Here is a 13,425-nt window from a genome sequence, read left to right as displayed (position 1 = left end):
TCGTATCTCTAGAAAGATAATCCCTTTGTGGTTTACGTAAAAAAAGAAAAATGTTAGTAAAGACTCAAATCATCCACAAATGACAGATCAATCACATTGTTGGGGACTTTACTTCTTTGTGTAATGCAGAATTATATATAAAAGTATAAAACATGATAGATGTGATACAAAAACAAGTGTTTTTTTCCCCTGCCAACCAGCAGCTATCATAACATACTGTACAAATATGAGACAATATGATGTCTATCAACTCAACGTTAGCACCTTAGTTGAAATCAGTGAGCATTTATTGGTGCCTACACACAACAATTCACCAAGTCGTACATTTAGAAACACTTGCAGGTGCAAGGAAATGAAAGAGGAAACGCACAAAGCAGGAAAAGGAAGTCAAAGGGATTGGACTTCCTCTGGTGTCTGAAAAGGCACTGATGAGCTCAGCTGTTCTATTGTCCCTTTAAATGTGTTCTTGTGGTCAAATGAAAAACCAAAGACACAAAATGGTGGGATCGTTAACTTGTCTGTTCGTCGCCACAAACACACCCATGTTTTTAATATGGTGGTGTGTCGACAGAGGGGACGAGACCAAAGATTGTGGCACAATTCTCGTGTCTTTCTGTTGTAAAGTGTCAACACAGATCTTATGGCTCTAGTCAGAGAATCTCTGCATGTCGCTGTCTCTGCGAACACTGTTGCTGTCCAGAAAGCGGTCACAAGGGAACTCGATGAGGTCCCCTTCCTCTAGTGGTGCAAGTCGTGCGGGACGGTTGCTCTGGTAGGTGGTGAAGTCGGCGGACACTGAAGTTGCCGCCACTGCGGGACGAAAAGGTCGCCGGGTGGAGTACATGTGCCGCACGTGCACCGCCGTCTTCCTCCTCTGCAGCCTCCTCTTCAGGCTTCGGCCCAGCCAGACCCCGCCGATAACGAGCAACAGCACGGCGTTCCCGGCCAGCGTGGCCACCGTCACCAGCTCGAGGTCCGAGGTCAGCATGCCTCCACGGCTGAACCCCGCAGGGAGAGTGACCAGCCCTGTGCAGTGGTCACGGGGGGCAACTTGACACACAGATCCTCGGACCACTCCCTCCACACACACCATGTAGGTCACATCAGAGCTGAGCTCTCGAAGGGTTACGGAGCGAGCTGTGCCACGAGCGTAAACGTAGCGGGGGAAGCGATCCGGAGTGCCAAAGCGGTCAAACAGAATCCGGTAGTGGACTTCATCTAAGCCTGGTCCAGGTCCTGGTGAGTAGCGGTGATGATCCCTGGTGGTCCAGTAGATGTTGACAGTACTAGATGTCACTTCGTCCACTGAAACATTAGTGATGTAATGGCGGTTGAACACACACGGATCTGTGATTACAGGTAGAGCCAAGTCCTGATCTGACCTCAGAAGGTCAAACTTTTCTTCTGACTGGACCGGAGAAGCAGTGGTGAGTCCTGAGTTTGGTTCAGTGGAGTTACTGTCGTAGTTTCCAGCATGACTTGTTGTGGAAATAGCTGGCGGATCGGTTCTGGACATTACATTTGACCTTCTTCTACCTTTGCCACGTTTCCCAGTAGCATCTGCAGCAGGTCGTGACCTTGGGCTGAGTGGCTCTTTCTTTGGTTTCTTTCTTTCCGATGAAGAAGAGGGTTCTGCCTCCTCTTCACCCTCTTGGTCTCCCTGGATTCCCACCTCCTCCTCCTGTCCTTCTCTCTTCCTCTTCTCTCTCTCTTTCCTCATTACGACTCCATCCCCGTTCCCTTGTCTTACATCTACACCTTCCGACTCCTCCACCTGGTCTTCTTCACCTCTCTCTTCCTGCTTTGCTGCATCAGATGTTCCTATCTCTTGCCCCTCCACCTTTACCAACACACCCCCTCCCCGGCTCTCCTCAGGCTCAGCTTGGCTCCTACACAAGTGGGTCCAGTTCCCGAGGGGCTGCAGCTGGGAGCTGTTCACATAGTCCAGATATTTCCCCCTCAGAGTTGCTGGGTGATGACACTGCACAAAAACAGTCAATAATTTACCCTGAGAATGCGCAGAAGTCATCCATCTTTTGAGGTCCTCCAGGCGACAGTCGCATGTCCAGTTGTTGCCATGGAGATCCAGGTTGTAGAGCACGTTGTTGAGGGCAAAGATGTCTCCGGACAGGCTGGTGAGCATGTTGTTCTTCAGCTTCAGCACCCTCAGATGGTTAAGTTGCGAAAAAGCCAAAGAGTCCACGCTGGAAATCTGGTTGCGACTGAAGTCAAGCTCCTCGATGCGCTCCAGAGAGTCCAGAAGACCAGCTGGGATTTCCTCCAGCTCGTTGCCATCAATCAGAAGCTCTCGGAGGCTCGACAGCCCTTTCAGAGCCCCGCTGTCCAGGCGGGAGATTCTGTTGTTGCTGAGGGACAGTTTGGACAGCTTTTTCAGATTTTGGAAGACATGGTTTCCAACATACTGGATTTCATTTTCAGACAGCAGCAGGGTTGTCAGGGCTTTGAGTTGGGAGAATGTGAGGGTATTGCGCACGGCCGACTGCTTGTTGTGGGCCAGGTTTAGAAAGCGCAGGTTGGTGAGTTTAGAGAAAGCGTTTCTGTGAATATTCTGCAGTTTGTTGGATTCCAGATGGAGATAATGTAGGCTGGTCAAACTTTTAAAAACAGAGTCCTGCAGATCTTCTATTGAGTTGCCATCTAGACGCAATTTAACAAGATTATCCAAATTGGCAAAGAGCTCCGGTGTGATTTCCTTAATGCCATTATTATTTCCACAGAGAATAGATAATTTCTTCAGGGATTGTAAAGTCCCAGTGGGTATATTTGATAAAATATTATGTCCCAAGTACAGCTCTTCCAACTTGGAGAGTTTCTCAAATGCTTTTGGGTGAACAGTTTGTATTTGATTGTACTGTAAATTCAACCGTACGAGGTTACTATACCGTGTGAAGTCGAAGGCAGAGATGTTACTAATGAAGTTACCCCCCAGGCTGAAGATCAGCACCTCCTCGGGCCCCCGCGTGGCGGGTTTGGGCACAATGCGCAACCCGCGGTTGGTGCACATGAGGTGCTGCGGGTGCTGACAGTCACAGCGGTCGGGACAAAAGTTGGTCTCCGGTGAGGAAGAGTTGAACCCATTTAGCGACAGCAAGAAAAAGCAAATCCCCGCCAGGAAATTGCCGGTATCCATTCCCACTGCGCGGGAGAGACTGATGCGGCATTCGCTTTCTGTTGTTCAGGTGCAGCCTCCCCTCTCCTCTCTCACGCTGAAGATCGGCTCGTCCATAATCCACTTGATGCTCTGAAGAGTGGAGAGAAAAGTGCTGTACACATCAAGCGCGCGACACCATCACCACTTAGCAGCATCTTCTATAGAGCAAATTAAAGTGTGCAGTGTGCTCTGATGCTGTCTGAGGAAACGCTCACCACCATAAAGCCTCCATCCCCCAAGTGGTCATCTGCTGCGAATTACAGAGTTCATGCGCAGAGCGTGCTCTCTCTCTCTCTCTCTCTCTCTCTCTCTCTCTCTCTCTCTCTCTCTCTCTCACACACACACACACACACACACTGAAGTAGTCCCTCCCCCGCAACTCTGCGACCCTGCCAAAAACAGATGTGCACAAGATCCAGAGTTTTGCGCGTGCACGCAGCTAATCAAACCAACACACATGAGTCTCTACAGCGAGAGAGGGAAGGTGAAACTGAGAAACCCTTTGACCGAGTTTTCTGCGCGCCCCCGCAGCCACCGGGGGTCTGAGATCCGGATTGGATCCCTGGTATGGACAAAGCAGACGGGACATTTCCTTCCCACGGAATCCCGAGAGAATCCATTGCGAGGTTTTGGATTCTCTCGCAGCAGGGTGCAGACAGAGCAAACTCACTCTTGAAAAGAAGTCTAACAAAACGCTTAAATTCATATTTTAATTGGTTTTGATAAGCTATGAAAAATGAGAATTCATAAAACAGCTGTAGTGAGCAGCGATGTGTTCTGCTAGCCAGAGGACAGACATTGCATACACAAAGTGAGTAAGAATAAGCCACAATCAACACATCAACAGCCCAGTCTACACTCTGTATGCTGCAGTAGAAACACCATCATCACGCAGCAGCTTTAACTGTAATTTACCATTCTCTCATTAACGCGCCTTGTGTTGCTGGGGCCACAAAGGAGCACAGATGGTTCACATTTGCAGATGGAGGAATTCGGGACTTTAAATGTGTGTTAAGACTGACGAAGAGAGGTGCCAAATCTCAGTTAAAGATCTCCCCAACTTGAAAGTGGGGGAATAAATGCATGTGGAGATTCTGTGTGCAGAGTGAAGAACGATTCTCTGCAGTGTACATGAAGGTTTATGGTCCAGTCCAGTCTGAAATCATGCAATGTTACTGCCACGACATCTGCACATTTATGGCACATGAGGTAGAGTGCTTACACACAGCCTAGATCCATGTTTTCCAATCTTTTCTCACACAGCTCTATAAGATCAGCTCTTCCATACTTTCTAACTGGATGATATTCAGCCCGTTAATTATATAAAATCATTACTGTTTAGATTGATTTGGTGTTTGAGTTTTTAAAAGTTTTATTTGTTTTATATCTGTGGTCCACACTCCTGCATATTAGGTGAAGAAGAAGAAGAAGAAGAAGAAGAAGAAGAAGAAGAAGAAGAAGAAGAAGAAGAAGAAGAAGAAGAAGAAGAAGAAGAAGAAGAAGAAGAAGAAGAAGAGATCAATAGATCTCACTCCCTAGAGGGCGCTGTCAAAAAATGTTGGTACTGACATTTTCAGAATTGGGGTAGAGGTCACTTGACATTAAGGTAAGAGTACTTTTAATGTTTTTCAAAATGTAAATATTGTACTCTTCTGTGTTTTATTACAAATATAAAGTATGAAGGTTAGTTAGGGTAGATAGGTAGACATGTTGGGGCACTTGTCACTTTCTGTTCTCTTGATGCAGGAGATTTCTTAGCTTCTTGCATTTAAATTAAATTAAACTTTTGAAATTCCTTTTCAAGATTGCTTCCCCCCCCCTATTAAAATAACATCGGTGCAACCAACCCCACAGTGTGTGATGCACGATGGGGATTGGTGCACAAGACCTATTTCACAGTCCATATCTTTCGAACAGAACAGGCTTAAGGAGAATCAGGTCACTCCGTTCCCACCTGACACTTTAAAAAGGGAATTTATTAAGAATACACTTTTTGAGGGATTTAAATAAAAGTAAAAAGTGTGACAATCCTGTTTCCCCCCTACTACTTGTGGAAGAAGCTGGACGTTTCAACCGTTTCTTTAAACCTTTAGCAAATAAGTTGATCTTTATTCTTTACTTTTAACTAACTTTTCCAATTGTTTAATCATTACTTTTGGCTAACTTTCAAACGATCTGCGTACTTGCTACCTGGGTTTCATACGGTCTAAACTGCAACAGGTGATGTTAATGTCTACGAACAGAGATTTGAAGAATAACCCTGGGAAGAATAAGAAGTCATAATCACTCATGCACACAAAGTCACACACTTACATTTATGCGCACACGCAACTTTCCTTGAGAAGCAAGTGATGCAATGGTTTCCAGAGCTGAGCTAATGGATGACTGTTGTAGCTCCTTGCATTTCCAGCACAGAGCAAAGACCTCAAACTCTCCCTGATTGGCCTTCGCATTCTCATACATAGCTATTGGTATACATCGTGTGTGTGTGTGTGTGTGTGTGTGTGTGTGTGTGTGTGTGTGTGTGTGTGTGTGTGTGTGTGTGTGTGAGTGAGAGAGAGAGAGAAATACAACCCTTGGGGAAGCCCCCTTTCTCTATAGCAGGTCATTTCCTGTCTGGCCATGTCTCCATAGTATTTCTGCATCCCTGCTCCCCCTCCGTATCCCTCTCTGTCTCTCCGAGGAACACACACATTGAGAAACAACTCGGAGAGTTGGCCACAGACTCAGTGGGACCAATCCAGTTAGTTTTATGGCAGTCGCCTGGTCTGTGTCAGAGCTGAAAGGAATACACAAACCATTTCATCAGCACGGATTGGCTCTCACTGTAGCATCAGAAATAAGTTTAACTTTCATGTAGTATCATTTGGAGGAGGATAAGGATGAGGGATTCATTTCCGAGAGAGCTCAGTGTCTAAATGAGATGGAAACGGGCTAAAACAATCCGAGTAAAGTGAGAGCAGCGGATCAGAGGAGGGGGAAAGTGAGTACAATGTTGTCTGATGTAGACAGAGATTGTTGTGAGGGGAAAAAAGGTGTTCTGGAGTTGACCCAGATTTACAAAGATTCTGGCACGATAGGCAGCATTGAGGACCCCGTACAGAACTGCCTGCCACTATGCCTGCACACAATAAAAAGCTGTAAACTGGTTTCACCGGGCCATCCTTTCATCACCTCCCTCTCCTCCCAGCGGGCCTCTCACTGTCCAATCAACCGTCCATATGACATTTCAGTCTCTCGGCAGAGAGAGAGCGAGTGTGTGTGTGTGTGTGTGTGTGGGAGAGAAACCCGATACCATCAGGGAGAGAGAGTAAGAAGGGGTTGTAGTTGTGTCTGCACCTGCCTGTTTCATGAGACTGACATGTGTGCAACAAAGTATGTCTGTGTATATAATAAAGAATATCCAGGTCGGTGCAGGCGAGTTTGTGTGTGCATGCAAATGAGCTGATGCTGCAGCGTATGTAGGTCACCTAGGAGGGTTATATTTCTCCTGCACAGGCTTTAGGTGTTGCTACAGCTTATCTATAAATGAGGGACAGAGACTGTGTGTGTGTGTGTGTGTGTGTGTGTGTGTGTGTGTGTGTGTGTGTGTGTGTGTGTGTGTGTGTGTGTGTGTGTGTGTGTGTGTGTGTGTGTGTGTGTGTGTGTGTGTGTGTGTGTGGATGGAGGAATAAAGTCAGTTTGTGTGCAGTTGTACAAGCAACATGATTATATATGATTTATATTTCATTATCTATATCCTCAGAGGTGGAAAGTAAACTAAATACATTTACTCAAGTACCTGAGAATTTATATGTTGTGACTTTTACTTTTACTATATTTTAAAAGTAGATATTGTTATACAGTGCACTACATTTACCGTCCGCCATTAAATTTGAGTCATTATTAACTATTAAGCGTCTGTTATGTAGGGAGTAGTGAATGAGCGGACAAGGGAGTGATTTGGGAAACTGCTGTTTCCAAGGTCAAGAATAAAGCTCAACTTTTAAGTCGGCGTTGAGGAAGAAGTCATAGAAGTGCTCACAATAAGTGTAAAGTTTGAACACCTGCAGTTCAATAGTGTATTGGAGTTGAAACTAGCATGGAGCAGTTCAAACCCCGTACGATGATGAAAAACTGCCTTTTTATTATTGAGGTTCGTTTCATCGTTGATACTTTTTGGATGTACCGCTGCTGAAGTGATTTCACTGTAGCATCAGACATAACTTGTTGCAAATATACATTTACCATCAGCAGCCAGTTTAGCTTAGTACAAAGACTGGAATCAGCGAAACTCCCTAGCATGGCTCTGTCCACAGGTAACACAATCTGTCTTCCAGCACCTCTAAAGCTCACTTATTAACACACTGGCTGTGTTCGAAATCCATGCTAACATACTAATTTATACTAAGTGAGACGTAAAATTGAGTATGTAGTGCGCTCCAACTGCTTAGGAGGGAAAGAGCAGGAGCTCACGTAGAAAACATTTAAACATTTAACTAAAATAAATATTAAATTGAGTGGAAGAGATAATGTTGATTCATATTTGTGGGTAGCTCGGACCGGTAACATGATGATGATCCAGCCTATTGCTTTAGTTTACTTCAGCGTGAACAGTCCACTGGTAATGGCATACTTAATCATTAATTTAGAAGCCATTATGCAGTACATACTGATTGAGTATGTAATATGCAGTACATTAATTATGATTGCAAACACAACCAGTATCTCCAGCCTCCAGGCCAGGCTCGCTGTTGGCCCCTGTTTCTTGTCTTTATGCTAAGCTAAGCTAACCATCTCCTGGCTGCAGTTTCATATTTATTTACCCTACAGATGATATCGATCTTCTCATCCAACTCTCTGCAAGAATGCAAATAAGCGTATTTTCCAAAACGTCACCTATTCCATTAAATGATGTGAATACTTTTACACAACTGGCCGTCGCTCAAATACTAATCAAGACCTTCAATGAAATAAAAACAACAAGCAGGGAAGCTAAACTGTGAAAGAAAGTCCTTTTACCACACTGTGACAGAGAAAGCACACACAGCAGGAATGAGAGCGTAAGTCTCTCGCACAAAGTCACAAAGTTGCAGGAAGCGGTGCTAGTGAAAACATGTGCATCCTATTGTATGTCAGAGAGCAAGGATCTCAGAGGCTCACTTTTCCCCGAGGGCCTAACATGCATGAGAGAGACAACCCGTATGGGACACGTCCTGGTAACCGAATACTGCATGAAACTAGCACGTATCTGGGGCTTATTTTAGTAATCAGTGGAAAGGATGGACCACAAAGAAGAAGCTTTGTTCCCCAGATTAGTCCTCCAACAGGGCTTCAATCAATAGCAAATAGTTCAAACAGATAATAGATTGTCCGTGTGTGTGGCAAAGTTGGAACGCTTGTGTGGCTCCATTTGTGTGTGTATGTGTGTACTTTTGCTTGATTAGGAACATGTATGTGTTCATGTGTGTGAAGTCCATATTTGAAGTTGTCCTTCGTTGCTTTAAAGAATTAATATGTTATATATTATATATTATATATTAATATGCATGGGTAAAGAAATGAGAGAGGAACAAAGGGAAGGAAAAGAGGCGATGTGTGTGTGTGTGTGTGTGTGTGTGTGTGTGTGTGTGTGTGTGTGTGTGTGTGTGTGTGTGTGTGTGTGTGTGTGTGTGTGTGTGTGTGAGGAGAGTTTACATGAGCAACAGCTGCTGGAATCGTTAAGTGCTTTAGCTAGAGCCGAGAATCATAGATCTAGTCCATGCTCACATGCATTAACGGTGTGTGTGTGTGCCTGTTTGTTTGGGAGTGGATGAGCGAGTGTGTTTATGCACTTAAGAGGGAGATGGTGAAAGAGACTCTATTCCCTCTGTGCAACATGACGAAGAGATTGACGACACTGTATGTTACATAGAAGATGCAGACACAATTTAGGTGCACCTAAATGTATATAAGTGATAGAAGAAGAGTGGAGGGAACACCTGGGCCCCATGCCCGTAACCCTTCACATTCCCACTGCACAACTCCCCCAGTTGGTTCTCATAGCAGGAAGTAGAAAAGGAGGACAAGATGGAGGGGGAACATGTAGGGAACAGGGAGTCGAGTTGCAGCAAATGAAAAGAACTTCAGAAAAGAATCGCCATCTCGCAATCGCAAAAGAGCAGGTCACAAACAGCTGGCACTGAAAATGAAGCGTGGACCGAACGGTGCAATGTGGGAAATGCATTTGCTTCGGCATTCCTTTCTGCTTTGGGAGAGCTCCAGCCTCTCCTGCCTGACCTCCAACGGGGTCATGTTTTGTTGTTGAGACCAACATGTCCAACAAGCCGGGGGGGAGAGAAAGAAAGAGGGGAGAAGAGAGAGAGAGAGAGAGAGAGAGAGAGAGAGAGAGAGAGAGAGAGAGGGAGAGAGAGGGGGGGGGGCAAAACTTTCCAGGTTTGCAGTCGACCCTGTGACTGTTAAAAACGGAGGGAATGGAGCAGGGGAAGGGAGGTACTCAACATCTGGGAAAAATTAGAGAGCATGCTATTGCCCTGTTGAAAGGGTGGAGAGGAATAAGGAGGGCAGTGTAGAGGTGATTGAGTCTGTGTAAGTGTGTGTGTATTGGGAGGGTAACCCTTTGATCTACCAAGTTTGATAGAAACTGTCTGCATGCACATAATTAGTCTCAATCACATAATTACTCTGAGACCATGTAATGCCTTAAGATCGCTGCTCAGCACAGAAGATAACACTCGTACTCAGGAACTTAAGCACTCTGGAAACTGTGACAGGCTGCACAAGGCATCAAAGTAAGCACGAAAAACACTCACATGCACATGAAGTCTGGATTAGCATCCCTCAAGCAAACATAATGCAAAACAAGTCACAAATAAGAGTACACAAAAATGTGGGCTTTGTGAGTCATTAACACAAAGTCGACAGTTTGTAACTGGGAGAGCTGAGACATCTGACCTGCAGCTGTCGACTCTCTGTCGAGTCCCCACGCTGCATCGCTTCTGTGCAACATCGCCCTCTGCAGACACGGAACCTTTTAGCACGAGGGGCAACAGCACAGTCATCTAGAGTAACAAAGAGCTGATTTCTGGTAAGAAACTTCATTATTGCTGGATTACCAACCGGCAAAGTCGGCAACTCAGAGCCCTGAAGACTCCAGGCTGATTGTTTGGGGTCATTTAATTAAATACAAATGTGTTGAGTTTTTGTTTATGCACGCAGCACTACATCACAATATAAACTGAAATGATAGCCTTGAGACAACCTCTACATTATCAACCTAATCTTAAAGCTCCAAGTTAAAATCTAGTTTGAAATACGCTTTTGCTTTCCTGCCGGGAGTTAGACGAGAAGATCGACACCACGAGCTGCTGCCAGAAGCAGGTTAGCTTAGCACAAAGAGAAAGCTAAGCTAAACTAGCTGGTCGTTAAGACCAACATGTGGACTGAGCAGGGGGAGAACGATGTGGGAAACGGCTGGCCTGGCTCTGTCCAAAGATAACTAGCACCTCTAAAAGCTCACTAATTAAAACAGTTATATTTAGTGTGTATAGTTACAATAACTGAACCCTAGACATGAAGAAATCCAGCACACAACCTCGAGCCAGGGTTAATGGGATCAGAGGTCATGTTCAGATGTAGAACAGGGACCTTTGTCAGTCTTGCTCAAGACTTAAACGTCTAAGACAGCGGTTCCCTAGTTGAAGGGTGTCACTTCATTTTCCCCCTTTACACTTAAGGTCAAATTGCACAGGAGCTGAGTAAATGAAAGACCTTCTTATGCAGTTCAAACTGCCTCTTTGTTAAGCAGAACTCCACGTGAGCTCACTGACACCCATCAGCACTCTGATGTCCTGCATGAATACAAGCTGCTTTATTGTGCAGTAACCATATCTAACCTATAGATGACACTGTCATACATAATCTGCCTGTACAATATGTGTGTATGTCTGTGTTTGTGTACTGTGAGTGACAGTTATGTGATAAGGGATATAAATAACTACACCGGCACACAGAGACTCACAAGTATCATGTATCAGCGTCCATTACATTATCTTATTGATGAGGGTCTCACTGTGTCTTCGTCATCGATCCCTTTGTTAAATAAGACTTCAATTGTGCAATTAGTGGAAAATGTTTGAACGCTTCATCAATGTATGTCGTGTGTGTGTGTGTGTGTGTGTGTGTGTGTGTTTGTGTGAGTGCAGACAGGTGCGGCTCAGAGTCTGTCTCCAGGGTGTGTTGCTTAGGTAAGTACAAGGGAATCCACCTGGGTTTGTCAATGGAAAGATCTGTGATACACACACTGACAATCTTTTCTTTCTGTGTATTCCACTTCCAACATCACATGTCTGCCCGTCAGCAAATCAACACTCATTTTCTCCCAGTGCCAACATTCCCTGAAACTCCCCCCCCCCCCCAAAAAAAATAAAAAGCCATTAGTTTCGTTGGGTTCTAAGTTTCTGGCCACACCCAGATCTAACTCTCCCTTTCAATGACGTTTTATTTTTTTTAACCTTCTTTTTATGTTTTCCCTGCCCTCTGTTGCCATAGAAAAAAAGGCCAGGCCGGAAGTGACAGCCTCATGAACATGCAAAGGAGGACATTTGTTTTGTTGGGTAAACAAATCTGAGGCATGAAGGTGGTTCAGAGAACTATGCAAGGACAACAGAGGTCGCCCGACTGAGCAGAGCTTTCTCCGAAGAAGAAGAAGAAGACGTGAGGAGCATAACTTTGAAACTGACGGACATTAAATAGAAACACATGCTCATTCATTCACCCACACGCTCATTCTGTCTGAGTGCAATCACACAACTTCTCTCACTTACTCATCTTTTCAGAGAACAGTCAGCACTTATGGTTAAAGCCATCTTTTGCAACCAGAATGTCTGACGAAAAAAGCAACAAGCAATCTGTCATTGGGCTGTTCACTGTGTTATGAAGCAATGACACCAGACAGATTATTGAGACATGCTGTATCTCCACACCTACTGGCATTCATTCATCCACAACAAGTTAAAGGAATTCATTAGTCGATTAGCAGAAAAATAATCGCTTGAGTCACAGAAATACCAAACGGTCACTAGCTCCAGCGAACAGCTTTTCTTTGTCTTAAGTGGTAATAAACGACTATATTTAGGTTTTTGAGTGTTGTTAAGACAAAACAAACAATTTAATGGACATTTTTCTCTTCGGTTTTTGACGATTAATTGACAAAAAATTGGCACATTACTATAATAATAATTAATACATTTTTAATTCACTGGGAATGGCTTTACAACACATCATTGTTTATTGTAGGAGAAGGTTAGGTGGCAGTCGTTGGCAGTGAGAAGAGGATGACACGGCATTTTATTTATTTACAAAGCACTTCTTGGCAAAGTACCTGCATTGGTATCTTACATGTCTTTTTAATTATAGATCATCTTCACACTGCACTAGGCCTGTTTGATGTACAATTTAGTGATGTGTTTTGTAACTTTGATGAGCTTCTATTGTCGTTACTGTAATGTATTGTACTGTAATCAGGGTCTCCTTGAAAAATAAAGCTTGCTCTTCATGGCTTCCCCTAAAGAAAGGTTATAATAATTGCATTCCTAATTTGTTGTTACATGATGGAGTACGACTTTACCTGACCTCTGATGCTCCCTCGTTTGTTGTTCAAAAGTTATTTATAGGCTATTAAATAGACTTTTGTATTCCGCACTGTCTGACTCCCCTTAATCAATATTCTTTGAGATAAAGAGGACCATCTCTTTGGAACAACATACTTCCATCGTTACAATCAACATCTACATTATCGTTACTTTATTATGGATGGTATCTTTATAAGCCATGTTAGCTTCTAACTTTTCTTAAATTCGTACTGTCTTTAGTATGTACGTGTAGGCCTATATGCACAAATAAAATACACTTTGTAGTAGTACACAATTACTGTTGTGGTCAGAGATTTAGGGGGGGGGGGGGGGGGAAAGGGCTCTGTTTTTGGTGGTTGTAAAATCAAACAGCATATTATACTTGACTACAAGACAGAATCAAAGTGAGAATGTAAAGCAATCATGTAATTGATGTGAAAATGATCAAAACCAAATCGGCTATGAGTAGGGGTTACAAACAGAAACAATGACCCATTAGCACACTCATTAAATCATGTATTAACTTGACAACAGCTGGAGTTTACCTGACACCTCACTGTGTGACGCTAAACTTTCACCTTGATTGTATTTTCCTGTCTTTGACACGTCTGTCTACGTCACTTTATGGTACGTTCAAAAAGC

The 13,425-nt window shown here is 44.1% G+C and overlaps 1 protein-coding gene and 1 long non-coding RNA gene across 2 annotated transcripts; one reads left to right on the top strand and one right to left on the bottom strand.

Moving 5' to 3' along the window:
- Positions 1-6: 6 nt before the first annotated feature.
- tril (TLR4 interactor with leucine-rich repeats) lies at positions 7-3,429 on the bottom strand. Its single transcript, XM_029443819.1, has one exon. The coding sequence runs from the start codon at positions 3,149-3,151 to the stop codon at positions 647-649; it is 2,505 nt and encodes an 834-aa protein (XP_029299679.1). The 5' UTR covers positions 3,152-3,429; the 3' UTR covers positions 7-646.
- Positions 3,430-4,648: 1,219 nt separating this feature from the next.
- Positions 4,649-12,854, top strand: LOC115016145 (uncharacterized). Its single transcript, XR_003833076.1, has 3 exons — positions 4,649-4,778; positions 11,356-11,397; positions 11,702-12,854. It is a non-coding gene; the product is annotated as an uncharacterized LOC115016145 (long non-coding RNA).
- Positions 12,855-13,425: the final 571 nt, after the last annotated feature.

This window comes from Cottoperca gobio, chromosome 11, assembly GCF_900634415.1.
Source record: "Cottoperca gobio chromosome 11, fCotGob3.1, whole genome shotgun sequence".
Lineage (NCBI taxonomy): Eukaryota > Metazoa > Chordata > Actinopteri > Perciformes > Bovichtidae > Cottoperca > Cottoperca gobio.
The sequence above is the reverse complement of the archived record's forward strand: the minus strand, read 5'-3'. Positions and strand labels throughout refer to the sequence as shown.